Below are 14,067 nucleotides of genomic sequence, written 5' to 3' on the forward strand. Positions count from 1 at the left end.
TGCACCTCATTTTAACTATTAGGGCCCGAGCAACAACGATGCGTAGAACCCTATTGTAATGCACCTAATTTGAACTATTAGGGCCCTAGCAACAACGGTGCGTAGAACCCTATTGTAATGTACCTCATTTTAACTATTATGACCTAAGCAACAACGATGCGTAGAACCCTATTGTAATGTACCTCATTTTAACTATTATGGCCTAAGCAACAATGATGCGTAGAACCCTATTGTAATGCACCTCATTTTAACTATAATGGCCTAAGCAACAATGATGCGTAGAACCCTACTGTAATGCACCTAATTTTTACTATTAGGGCCCTAGCAACAACGGTGCGTAGAACCCTATTGTAATGTACCTCATTTTAACTATTAGGGCCCGAGCAACAACAGTGCGTAGAACCCTATTGTAATGTACCTCATTTTTACTATTATTTGTACAAAAAAGTGATTGCATTTTTGAGGGCCTAAACATGTTCAAAAACTCATCAAAATTTGCTACGAAATTCTGTAGAATTCTGACATCATCAGTGTAGAGGTAGAACTGATGACATCATCACTGTAGTGGTAGGACTCTAACATACAGTGATGATGTCATCGGTTAGAACATTGGTCCTACCCGGCTAATCACTGCACTCCATAGCCATGTGCGCGCCAGAGCCAATCACTGGAGAGCTTTACCTCCATGTCCCACACATTTTGGAACATACAGTGATGATGTCATCCCTATGTTCTAATGTTCTAATCGTATCACTGGAGAACCCACCTCCAGTAAGTTATGGTTTAACCCAACCATTGTTCATAGTCATAGCGCCACCTATTGGTATAAGGAAATCATAGGCATTATATTGGCACAGAACAAAGCTTGTGATATAATCCTTGAAAATGGTCGGCTACGTCTCAACACCTTAAAATTTCTGCCGCACCCCGACATGCAACACACCTCAACGTTTGCCACGCCCTGACATGCGTGTGATTGCGAGGGCCCGTTGAACGCTGCTTGCAGCTTTAATTACATTTATAATGTTCAGGGAAAAAAAAGACAAATTATTGGAGTTATTGTTGATGATGTTTGGAAAATAAAAGAATATTATCTCAAAAACAGAATTTTCTTCACAGCATTTTGAATTTTGCTCTCAAGTGGACAATTGGAGTCAATGCAAAAATGTCATTTTGAAATATAACTTTTTATGGATCCAATAAATTATTGGTAAAAACAAATTGCCAACATTTCCTTGCTGAGTAGGTGATATTTGTTACTGATTTAATTGATTGTCAATTTTACATTATTATTATTATTACAAGATTTGAAGGGGCCAAAGAGTTTTTCATTTTTTTAAGGAGGTCACAGCAGAAAAACTTTGGAAACTATTGAAATTATAAATTCAAGCCTCAACTGATGTAAAATTCACATTAGAATGCCACCTTTCATCATCTTCCTACACTTGTTGTCAGAATTGCCTCATTTTGGCTAAAATCCAGATCATTACTGTGCAGCAGCTACGTATATTCCTGTTGTTATGGATTGTTTTGTGTCTGCACAGCCTACATTGGGTGTTCACATCATCTTTGCGACAAGTGGTCTCAGCAACGTTTTGGATAGTGATGGTGTTAGATGTTTCTTCCACTGTCCCACAGGGTTCCTTTTTAAAGTTCTATTCAAATCCTAGTGCTTCATGAGATTAACTCAGACTGTGAAGCATCACAGGGTGTACAGTAAACACTGATATTTACATTATTCAAGGTGTGGCCGGATTCATCCTGATTATTGTCAAGATAGCAGCCATTTATTTTCATCCATCCCATGCAAAACACAGGAGGTGCACTTTATTGTGAGCAACTGTCTTTTAGTTTAGTTACTCATTAAGTAATGGATGCATGTGTGTGTGTGCGTGTGTGTGCGTGTGCGTGTGTGTGTGTGTGTGTGTGCAGGGAATGTGTGGCTACTGGTTGAAACTTCAGTCCCTCCTTTTCAGTTGAGGTTAAGCAGTGGATGAAATGATACAAAGTTGATTTTGATTTAGTTTTAGTCCAAATTTAGTCATCAGGACGAATTCAGTTATAGTCTAGTTTTAGTCAACAGCTGATTAACATCAGAAACTGTGTCAGCAACATTTGTACTTAAATTGCAGAGAGGAAGAGATCAAGGACTGTTTGGAAAGCAAAATAAAACCAAAAGCATCCAACAGTAGGCGCTAGGGATGTAACGATTAATCGTAAGGCAGTTAAAAATCGATTCATAGGTACCACGGTTAACATCGATGCTCTGAAAATTGAATTGCAGTACTTTTTTTAAACAGCAGAGGGCGCTATATATATGAATCCTTCCAGAAGCGGACGTGACGGGCGGAATCTGCTACTATTTTCTTTCTGGCCGCCATTTACTGTTAAACATGCTCATAAATGATTCTTTACCCCTTTAGCACCGAAAGAATATCTGTAATATTACGTGAATATCTGTAAAAGTCACGTTTTTCTATTAGCTCTGTCTGCTAGTGCATAGCATCTCTTCTTCACTGGTGGAATAACTGCATGCCAACCGACTACTGGGTTACCAGCGCCCTCTGCTGGTCCAAACAAATATCTGACGTAAATACAGTAAAATGACTGTTTTTTTTTTTTTTAAAGTCCAATTGTTAAGGCACAAAATACATTTTCAGTTGCACTTTTAAAAAGAAAAGAACTATTATGCAGTTTTGAATTGTTTACTATAGAACCAGAATTTAAATTAATAGGTTTCTTCTTCATTTGTATTATTCCTTTATGTATTTTATTCAAGATTTATTTTTAGTTAAATTGCATCATTTTGCATAGTTTATCAAGGGATTCTTTTGACAATGAAAAATAGTATAGTATTTTCCCCAAAAAAATAAAGGAATATTTGTCAACATTACCATTTTGCAAATTAAATCGTGAGAAAATCGTATCGTGAACCCAGTATTGTGAATCGAATCGTATCGGGAGTTGAGTGAATCGTTACATCCCTTGTAGGCGCCGTCACTGAATACATTTCTATGGGATTCATGATGATTAGAAAGAAAGTCTATTCAAAATATACAGCTTTGAATGTAAATAATTAAAGGTTGTATCGTGTGACAAGACATCGTGAGATTAAAACGTCACAAAACAAGTTGTATCGTTCAGAGTAAGTTTGTCCTGAGTTAAAGTCAATAAAAGTGTTTTTTTTCCCAACTGATATTCAAAAAATTAAAATATTATATAGTTACAATCTATCGTATCACCAACTCAGTTTATTGTCCCACCGCTACAAATTATCTTAAAACTTGAACAAACTGACATGCATGAAAAAGATGTTTGCAAAATGCCAGTAATGTTTGTAAATCATACTGTCCGTTACAACATAGCTTGATTAATGACTGAATAGGATAAATGATGAAATAATTGACTTGATAAATAAAGGAACAAACAGAAACTGCATTATTAATATTAAATGATTGTAGACCTACCAAGGCAAACTTAATTAAGGCAAACGTCTGTCCCACACGTTACAGTGAGCTTTGTTTTGAGTAAACTGCCTTTCATTTGTTCACGTGACAGTAAAATCTCTGTATTTCAGTCCATGTGGATCGAGCGCACCACCTTCACCACTGTGTACAAACTGCCTGGGATCCTTCGCTGGTTTGAGGCGACTGACATGAAACATGTAAGATTGTAAATGTGTGTTTTCACTTTCATTCTGACCTGTATGTTGTCGCCGATCACATTATTTATTACCTATACCTCTGTACAAATGTATTTCCTTAACATCTCTCACATACCAGGGTGACATCAGACATGGGCAAGTGGCGGCCCGTGGGCCACATGCGGCCCTTGGTCCAGTTTTGTGTGGCCCCAAAAAAAAATTGTAATTCATGAGTTTGGAAGTTACATGAAGCCCAGCGTAACACACAAAACTCCGTGAAACAACAGCAAAATGCACAAAATGTCAACAAAAGAACACAAAATGATTTCAAAGACACACAAAATACCAACAAAATTGCACAAAACAACAGAAAAACACACAAACTAACAACAATAAGAAAAAAATATAACAAAAACACATAAAATGACTCGAAAAACACAGAAAATAACAACAATAACACAAATAATATAACAAAAACACACACAATGACTCAAAAAACACACAAAAAGGCAACAAAATTGCACAAAATAACAGAAAAATACACAAAATAACAACAATAACACAAAAGATATAACAAAAACACACATAATGACTCCAGAAACACACAAAATAACAACAATAACACAAATAATATAACAAAAACACACACAATGACTCAAAAAACACGCAAAAAGGCAACAAGAATTCACTATATTGACAAGAAAATAGACAAAATGACTTTTAAAACACACAAAATGTATAAAAACTCAAAAAGCACAAAGAAACCAACACAAAAGGACTACCTGTGTTAATGATCACATTGGTCTTTATTCTAAATGCTGACATGAATGTTGATAATCGTCACTTTTTGTGGCCCCTGGTCTGATAGAAGTAGCCCATCTCTGCTCTACATTCTTCTTCTTTCCAGACCACTCTGTCTCCATTGGAGAACGCCATAGAGACGATGGAGTCAACCAATGAGAAGATTTTAACCATGATCAATCAGTACCAGGCTGACTGGACTCTTCCCATCAACCCCCTCTCTATGTTGCTCAATGGTATTGTGGATCCAGCAGTAATGGGCGGCTTTGCCAAATACGAAAAGGTACATTTGTTCAGCTGAAGTTAAACTAAAGTCTGTTTGTGAAACAGTCAGATTCTAAACGATAAAGTTTGTTCTGAGACATAATAAACAAACGTCAGCAGTGACAATGACCTGAAAAAGAATGAGTTTGCAATCATGAGCCTGAAGTGGCAAAGTGTGTTATTTGTTGAGCATGTGATGTCAGCATTATTGCCAGATGTCTACACGACAGGACAGTCAGCCTCCTTCTGCTGTAACATATTGATAATTAGTTAAACTCATCCATGGCAGCACTTTTCTGTCCTTCCTGTTTCAGTTTGGGTGGCAACAAAATGTCTGTAATGTTAACTGTAATTTCAAACGTTGTCAAATTCTACATGTTTAATCTTAGAGTTTTTGACACTAATTCTCTGCACTTTTTCTCAAACACACCAACTTTAAATTGATACAAACACCTGAGACTGAAAGTAAACTGTTAGGCAAACTAAAGCTTTCATTCTTTTTTTTTAAAAAAAAACAATAAAATGTACATATAAACCTGCCCTGGGGAAGAAGTTGTCACTTTAAAACCATTTTACCATAAATCATATTGGACGATTTCATACAAGTCTGATTTTGAACGAAAGATTGAGATAATCATGCTATGAATAAAATGAAAGTGAAATATGCATCCTAGGATACAATAAAAACATTTTCTTCTTACACCACATGCCAGAATATATTGACATTTATTTCTATTTTGAATGGAGACGTACAGTAGGCCTTGTTTTCCAGCTGATCATCATCATGTAACACTGAGTATTTTGTATGGATCAGGCCTTCTTCACTGATGAGTATACTCAGCAACACAAAGAGGACGAAGACAAACTGTTGCGCCTCAAAGATCTCATCGCATGGCAGGTAGCGACCCCTTTTTTACACACCTGTATTAAGTGAGGATGCAGGTGTCACTATTATTATCTATTATGTTCTTTTCTTCTACGTTTTCAACCCATTTCAGCCTTTTCAACCTTTTTCCACCTTATTGCTAATGTTAAACTATAGCTACATTAGCACTTAGCTAATGCTTAGTCAATGCTGTTGCTTGGCTAATGCAAATTTAGTGCTAATGACAGGTGTTATTGCTCGGCGAATGGTAATGCTAGGTTAATTCTAATGCTATGCTAATGCTAGGTTAATTCTAATGCTATGCTAATGCTAGGTTAGTGCTAATGCTTGGCTAATTATAATGCTACGCTAATGCTAGGTTAGTGTTAATGCTTGGCTAATGCTAACATTAGGTTAATGCTAACACCAGGCTAATGCCAAAGCTAGGTTAATGCTAAAGCTAACATTAGGTTAATGCTAACACAAGGCTAATGCCAAAGCTAGGTTAATGTTAATGTTAATGCTAAGCTAATGCTAATGCTAATAATAAGTTAATGCTGTGCCAATGCTATGTTAATGTTATACCAATGCTATGCTAATGCTAGATAATGCTGGTAATGCTAATGCTAACATATGCTAATGTTAACATATGCTAATGTTAATATATGCTAATGTTAACATATGCTAATGTTAACATATGCTAATGTTAACATATGCTAATGTTGATTCTAGCTAATGTTATGCTAATGCTAATGCTAACATATGTCAATGCTAATGCTAAGCAAATGCAATACAACGCAGGACAGCACCTGCACCCTCACTTGCATTTTCTTCAGGAAATGCAAATATTCTGGTTTTTCTGCTTTCATAAATGGTTTGTTTGATGTAGGGAAATGTTTGTTTATAGATCCCATTATTAGGAGGAGGAATTGTTATTCACGGCAAGAGGGTGACAGACGTTCTGCGGCCTTTCCATGAGCGCATGGAGGAGTGTTTCAAACAGCTGAAGAAGAAAGTGGAGAAGGAGCACGGAGTGAGGGAGTTGGTAAGAACAACAGGGCTGCACTATGAAGTGAATTAGTTGAACCAGGCACATTTAAAGACCGAGGTACTCTGAGTAGTGTTAATCTGGGATTTGTACCTTTTAATGTCTCTAAAGTCAGAACATGAAGTTAATGATGTCATGAAAGAGGTGCAATAATAGTTGTTTTCAGAGGATTTCAGCTGATGATCGTTTCTGAGTAATTTGAATTCCTTTAACACTGTTTTCACATTTTTATCTTTTTTTCAGCCTGATTTGGTCAAGAGGAAGTCCACTCGTCCCTGCTCCATGGTACGCTCTTTTCGTCAGTCGGTTGTTTCCATTTCCTCACTTCAGGGGTCAGAGTGTGGGACTCCAACCAAGATCCACGTTGACAGGTAACCAGTATCAGATGTGACTATATAATTAATTACAATTATGACATGATTGTAATTGTAATTGGAAAAAATCTGTTGCTATTGTAATTGACTTGTAATTGAGTTCAGATAATTGACTTTGTGATTGTAATTGGCATGGTAATTCTATAAAAACATAGTTGTTACTATCTAATTAAATGCAAACCTATGGTTACAGTTCTATGGCTTACACACATACGTAGTTAATTATTAAAATATGTTTCATATCCACGTTTCCCACTACCTGTCAGTTCTATTGAGGATCATTTTACCATTAAAAAAAACCTGAAACTGTGGGTTATACTGACAGAAAAAAGGCTCAGACGCCCACAGCAAAAATATTAATACCAATATTTTCATTGATTAGGAAGCCTAACAAGGTAACCAAGATATGAAAAATAAATTGGATGATAGATAATATTTTTTAGTGTATTATACAGCTGATTTAAGACATCTATTAGGGGGAATAAAGGGGAGAGTTTTTTGTGGCCCATCCATAAAGTCAGCAAAATGATGGTGCATTGTTCTATGAATCTGTGATAAAAACATTGATTTATTTATCTGAATAATATCCACTGTTATCCATTAGTTTTATTATTATTTGCGCCATCTTATATAGTCATCTTAAAGAAGTAAATCCTTGCTTTAATCAAAATTAAATGGGTTAAAAGTGACCAAAAATGGTCGAAAAGGTGATGAAATGGGATTTTAAAAACAACAGAAATTGGTTAAATGTTGCAGAGTGGCCAAAAAATGGAGAGAAAAAGGTGGTAAAAAAAGTGTTTAAAGTGTAAAAATTGGCAGATATGGGGGAGGGTAGGGGGGTTGGGGTAATGTAATTTAAAAAGTAGGAACAATTAGTTTAAACTGGCAAATAATGGCCATTGAAAATCGTGAGTGTGGTTAAATTGGAAAAAAATAGCACGAAATATGGTGAAAAGAGGTTAAAGGTCACCATAATGGGTCACATTAGGTGTGAAAAGTGATGGAAAGGGTTTATAAGTGTCAAAAATGTCTTTAAAGTGGGAAAAATTTGCAGAATAGACAGAATAGGCATTCACATTTGATGGAGGAGTGGCAGAAAATGGAGTAATATAGCATAAATACATTAAAGCATAGGGCATTAACATTAATTTACAGTTTTTTAATGCTAATGGATGATGAAACGCTCTAAACCAAAGAGAATGATTCCACACATATTTCTACCTATTGCCTAGAACAGATTGTGTGATAGATTTTGTATTTATTGTCTTTCAGAGATATAAAATAAAAATTGTATTTTTTCACTTAATCTTTTTTTTTCTTGTTATGTCATAGATTATCATAGATAATCGCAGTATCGTCATATCGTGAGATAATCGTTACTATGAGCTGTGTATCGCATATCGTATCGTGAGGAACCCAGAGGTTCCCACCCCTAGTAAGCACCGGTTTTATTAATGTCAACATCAAATCAGCGCACGGGTGGGTAACATGCGAATGTCAGAAACAAACATGGGGCACGGTGCACGTAAGAGACCCATCGGATCTATTTACATAATCCATGTATCAAAGTTAAAGATTATCCATGTTATTGTGCAGAAAAAGGAATGTTTCAACAATTTACAATTGCCCTCTGCTCCATTCTCTATCTACCGCGGATCACAGATGGATGAAAGAACGCTGTCCGCAAAGGACTCTATGAGACCGAACCCGAACACAAGTTCTAAATATCTGACCGAACTCGACCCGTTGGGTCCTGTCAGCGTTTGGTCGGGTGTCCGCAATATCAGCTGTGGTCCGGTGATGAGAACAAACATCTGATGCACGGCCCCGAGAGTTACACTAACCACCGTGGTCTTACTATGGAGTCTGATTTCTAGATCCTGCCCCATTCTCCTTAAAGAGGAGCAAAAAAAAAGGGAAAAGTGATGAAAATAGGTTCAAATATGGCAAATTTGGTGTAGTTGTAGAAAAAGGGTAGGTAAAAAAAGGCATCTGGCGACCCCCCTCCCCAAGATTGAGAACCCCTGCCCTTAACCAACCTGATGCGTTCTTGCTGTGGGACAGTGTTTGCTGCCCAGACTTTCTACATAATTTCAGCTAAATGTTATACAGCGTAAATGTAACCGTTGTTTTTTCATAGTTGCTTCCCTCCAGAATCTCCAAACTCATGGACCTCCACCCTGCAGCGCTCCAGTGGCAGCACCAGTATAAACCCAGCAGAGGAGACTTCGCCCACTGTCGGGGAAGGGGAAGTCAAACTGAGAAAGACCAAAAAGAAGAGGAAGAGGAGCAGCATGATCTTCATCACAGAGGAAAGAGAGAGGACAAACACACTGGACTGTAAACGGGTGAGAGCCTCAGGAACAGGAGCACAAACTGTAGCGTTCATATGATCTATATTCATAGACGATCTCTGTCTCCCTCTAGCTGTCTAAGAAACAGGAGTTCAGAAGCGACACCAACTTGTCTGAGCCTAGTGTGGGAAACGTGACGCTGACTCATGCCAACTCCAGATCTCTGCCAGCAATCACAGGTACAAGCCCAACACACGTCCTCGTTCTGCACACGAAAGAAGAGAAGAAGAAGAAGAAGAGAGGAGTAGAAAGGAAAAACAACTGTGTATTTTTGACATGTCTGTCTCTAACTTTGAGCGTTTTTAGCCCAGTGTGTTTAAACTGCTCTACAAACTAGCTTCAAATGACTGCTTATAAATGGCCTAGAAAATATCTGTGGAACACAATCATAAAATGCATGATTTCATCTCAAATACAAGGAGAGAAATGTTACCGTTGACCCCATAGTCTGGGTCACCATGAGGAAAAATGTAACATAATGAAATAAGGACCAATGACTGACGATGTCTAAGCTTTTTATTCAAAATATTTATTAAACAAAATGGCTTTAATTAGACCATTAACTAGCATTAGCAAAACATTGCCATAGCAATGCTATAGCATTAGCATTGACCTAGCTTTAGCATTAGCCTAGCATTTATACAGCATAGTGTTAGCATAGCATTATCATTAACCTAGCTTTAGCATTAGCATTAACCTAGAATTAGCATTAACTTAGCATTAGCACTAACCTAGCAATAAAAATAGCCTGGAATTAGCCTATCAATAGCTTTTATTAGGCAGAGTACATGAATTAAACTACACTAACATTTATATTATTAAAACCTATATGAAATGTGCAACTCTGCACTAGCTTAGCGTGTTTGTCAAACAAAAGTGTAGAAATAATTTAAAAAAAATTACAAATTGTGATAATATACAGTGGCTTCTTTTTTCCAAGGAAGGTTAAATTAAACTTTATTAGAGGGAAAGACATAAACAATGAGGGCAGTGTTACACCCTGGTGATGAGGAAAGGAACAGGGAAGAGGGAGTTAGGGTGGAACAATAGAAGGAGTTTGGTTGTACTGAAAGTGTAATGTGATGCTACTGTTGTGGGAGTAATTTATTAAATCCATGACACGTGGAGAAATGAAGGTGATGGTGACGCAACACCTGGTTTACATCAGTATAATGATGGTGGCTGTGAACAGAGGGTGGGTGATTACACCTAGAACCAGGGTCCTTCCTGGGTTATATTCTATTGTTTTATTTTTCTGACCTTTTACTTTGAAGGGCTGTGTCACAGCCCAGTTCACTGGCCTCCTGCCATGATCAGAGATCTGCTGAGTCAGCAGTGACTTTGGTGTTAACATTCATTCATTCATTAGCAGCACCACACACACACACACACACACACACACACACACACACACACACACACACACACACACACACACACACACACACACACACACAGGCTCCATCAGTCATGTGCAGCTTTAAATCCTGTGTGTGTGTGGCCCCTGTCTGCAGGTCTGTCTCTGGCTGTGGTCGGTGCAGCAGAGGAGGGCGACTCCTCCAGGGCCAGGAGGGACAGTAAGAGCGTGTCTTTCTGTGGCATCTCCGACCGAACAGCAGACCGACGTTCAAAGGGCGTCATTAACCTGTTCTTCAAGTCCAAGGTAGAGAAAGTGTTCAAATGAAGTTATAACTAGAGCACTCGGAGAGCGCAGACCTCCGCCAAGTATAGCACGAGTACCAGGCCGTACATACACACAATACATACACTACTACATTACCCATAAGCCACCGTGCTTAAAGAATATTTATATATATATATATATAGAGTATTTGCATTTCCTGAAGAAAATGCAAGTGAGGATACAGGTGCTGGCCCAAGTTGCACTGCATTAGCTAAGAATCAGCCTAGTGTTAGCAATAACCTAGCAATCGCATTAGCCTAGTGTGAGCATAACCCAGCATTAGCATTAGCCTCACGTTAGCATTAGCCTAGCATTAGCATTAGAATAAGGCATATCTATGTGTATATATATATATATATATATATATATATATTCTTTTGATAACCAGAACGTCACCAAAATGTAATTACCTTTTTCTTGTCCCATTTATCAATTTTCCTGAAAATTTCATCCAAATCCGTTTATAACTTGTCTAGTTATCTTGACAGATAAATAAACACAGGGTAAAACATAACATCCTGCTCTGCGCTTCACGCTTGGCGGAGATAATAATGGAAAAAACAACATTGGAGGACATAGTTGAGTGTTTTAAGAAACTTACTGTACTATACATAATAACTGTAAAAGAAGGCTGAAAATATAAGCTGTAGTTTTACTGTCGTATAATCAAAAGTTAAAGCTGAAAAAATTAAAGATAACTTTAACATTTATATTCACTGCTACAGTAGGGCTGGGCAATATGGACCAAAACTCATATCTCAATATTTTTTCTCTAAATGGCGATATATGATGTGCATCTTGATATTTTTTTACTGTCCGTCCGTCCGTACGCTGTTGTCATATGGTGAATTGTCCTTAGTCAGCTTCCCTAGATTTGACTAGCAAACCTTTGACTTTTATCACAATATTGTATTTTTAGTTTGTGTTCGAAATTTCGACTTTAATCTCATTTGTTTGACTTTAATCTCCACATCATGTTTCAACTTTACTGTTGAAATTTCAACTTTCCATCTTGTCTGCACATGCTGTCGAAGATCAACACTATATGTAGTGCAATCTTTTTGTGACAGCAATGTGTATATTATTACTGCAATTTCATAAATCAGGTAATTTCATTGCATCATCAAAATTTCAACTTTAATCTCAACATTTCAAATTTATTCTCCACATTTCGACTTTGTTCTTGATTTGCCCAAAATGAAATTGTCTCCATCCAAATTGGCCCTAATCCTCTTCTGTATGTATATGATATATCTATATATTATGTATCAACGATTGGTGCACTGGTCAGAATAAGTCTCTTCATTTCTATTCTGTGTATTTGTTTCATCAGAGCAAACCTGAGGACGGGAAACACACGGATGCAGCCAAAGACAGTCAGAACCATTTCTGAAGATACGGTTTTTTTTAATGCTTTTCATCTTTTTGTTTTTGTCTTTTTTATCACTGAAACCTCCTTCTAGAATCATGAGGATGCAAATCATCAGCCTTTCTGCCTGTTTCTGTATTCAACGCAACGGCTACACCTTCAAAATAAAAGCTTTTTAGTTTGGGCATTTTATTCTTTCCTGTCCTTTTTTAAAGCATGTACTTGTCAAACTTTTCTACACAACAATTAAATCACACAAAATCACTGCTTTACCAAACCTTAGTTTGTATGCACTGCGTCCGAATAGTCCCTCCTGTCTCCTTTCCTATCCACTTTTCCTAAACCCCCGGAAGTGTTTAAATGGCAACCATGATAAAGAGCGTTCCAATTCTCTTTAAGCTGAGGAAAGTACGCTCAATGCTTTCTTTATAACCTCCTTTAGCCTAGAAAACACTGATCCATACCAAAGGAGACAAGATAATGCTGACCCACAATTCCTTGCGGTGACAACATTTAAAGGGGCACGCACACCTAAGCATTTACGCTAACTCACAATGACCAACAAGTGACAGAGATCATGTAAGTTACCAATGCAATCATATGCCTCCATATTTTATTATATATATATATGTGACATTCTTTTAGTTTCACTTTTGTTCCTCATAGTCTGATAGCCTCTTTTCCTTTGATTTACATTTAAACCTTGTGATTTTTTAGATTATATCAGCAGAAAGTGTACTCACTGACCACACTATCTGGTTTTAATTGTGTTTCTATGATGAAAAAAGGAATTAAAGACCATCGAGCTAAGATGAATGGTTAAATATCTATGTGGTTTCAAATCCCTGAACAAACCTCGTGAGCTTTACATTAGTTGTTCAACTTGTTAATGGATTCCTGTTGTTTCGGTATCTTTAATCCTTTGGAAATAAAAAAAAAAAAAACAGGATTAGTAAAATAGGTTTTTTTTTAATGTTTGTGTATTTTTAATACGATATCCACATTTTTCATGCCTTAGTGCATTTTAACCCCAGTTTAAGCGTGCTCATCATATTAGAACTAGTTTTTAAGGTCTTATGATAGTCTTATCTCAGAAAAAAAAAATATAAAATGTTTCCATGTTTATGTCTGACTATATATTATAGCTTTACCTTTGAAATTTAGGTGTTTTTCAGTTTTCTCATGAATTACTGGATTTTAGCCCCAGTTTAAGTGTGCTCGTCATATTAGAACTAGTTTTTAAGGTCTTATGATAGTCTTATCTCAAAATGTATTTATTTTAAATGTTTCATATTTATGTCTTACCATAGCTTTACCTCCAAAACTTTGATGTTTTTACTACATTTCTTTTTATTATTCATGCCTTATTGCATTTTAACTCCAGTTTAAGTGTGCTTATCATATTAGAACTAGTTTTCAGGGTCTTACAATAGTCTTATCTCAATTTTTTATTTATTTTTTTTTTTTTTAAATGTTACATTTTCATGCCTTACTACAGCCTTACCTCCGAAATGTTGGTGTTTTTCCACATTTTTATCATTTCTCATGCCTTAGTGTATTTTAACCCCAGTTTAAGTGTGCTCATCATATTAGAACTAGTTTTAAAGTCTTTTTATAATCTTATCTCAGAAAAAAATATATAACATTTTTCCATGTTTATGCCTT

The 14,067-nt window shown here is 36.6% G+C and overlaps 1 protein-coding gene across 3 annotated transcripts in view; it reads left to right on the forward strand.

Moving 5' to 3' along the window:
* Nucleotides 1-12,589, forward strand: part of dock2 (dedicator of cytokinesis 2) — a 223,951-nt gene extending 211,362 nt beyond the window's left edge. For all 3 annotated transcript variants that reach the window (XM_028459358.1, XM_028459359.1, XM_028459360.1), the window contains 9 exons: nt 3,578-3,664; nt 4,551-4,727; nt 5,523-5,606; nt 6,481-6,618; nt 6,865-6,992; nt 9,136-9,343; nt 9,423-9,528; nt 10,864-11,012; nt 12,367-12,589. In XM_028459358.1, coding sequence (XP_028315159.1) covers nt 3,578-3,664; nt 4,551-4,727; nt 5,523-5,606; nt 6,481-6,618; nt 6,865-6,992; nt 9,136-9,343; nt 9,423-9,528; nt 10,864-11,012; nt 12,367-12,426 — 1,137 coding nt within the window. In that variant the 3' untranslated portion in view covers nt 12,427-12,589. The remainder of the gene's footprint in view (nt 1-3,577; nt 3,665-4,550; nt 4,728-5,522; nt 5,607-6,480; nt 6,619-6,864; nt 6,993-9,135; nt 9,344-9,422; nt 9,529-10,863; nt 11,013-12,366) is intronic.
* The last annotated feature ends 1,478 nt before the right edge of the window (nt 12,590-14,067 follow it).

The sequence above is a fragment of the Gouania willdenowi genome, chromosome 10 (genome assembly GCF_900634775.1).
Source record: "Gouania willdenowi chromosome 10, fGouWil2.1, whole genome shotgun sequence".
Classification (NCBI taxonomy): Eukaryota; Metazoa; Chordata; class Actinopteri; order Blenniiformes; family Gobiesocidae; genus Gouania; species Gouania willdenowi.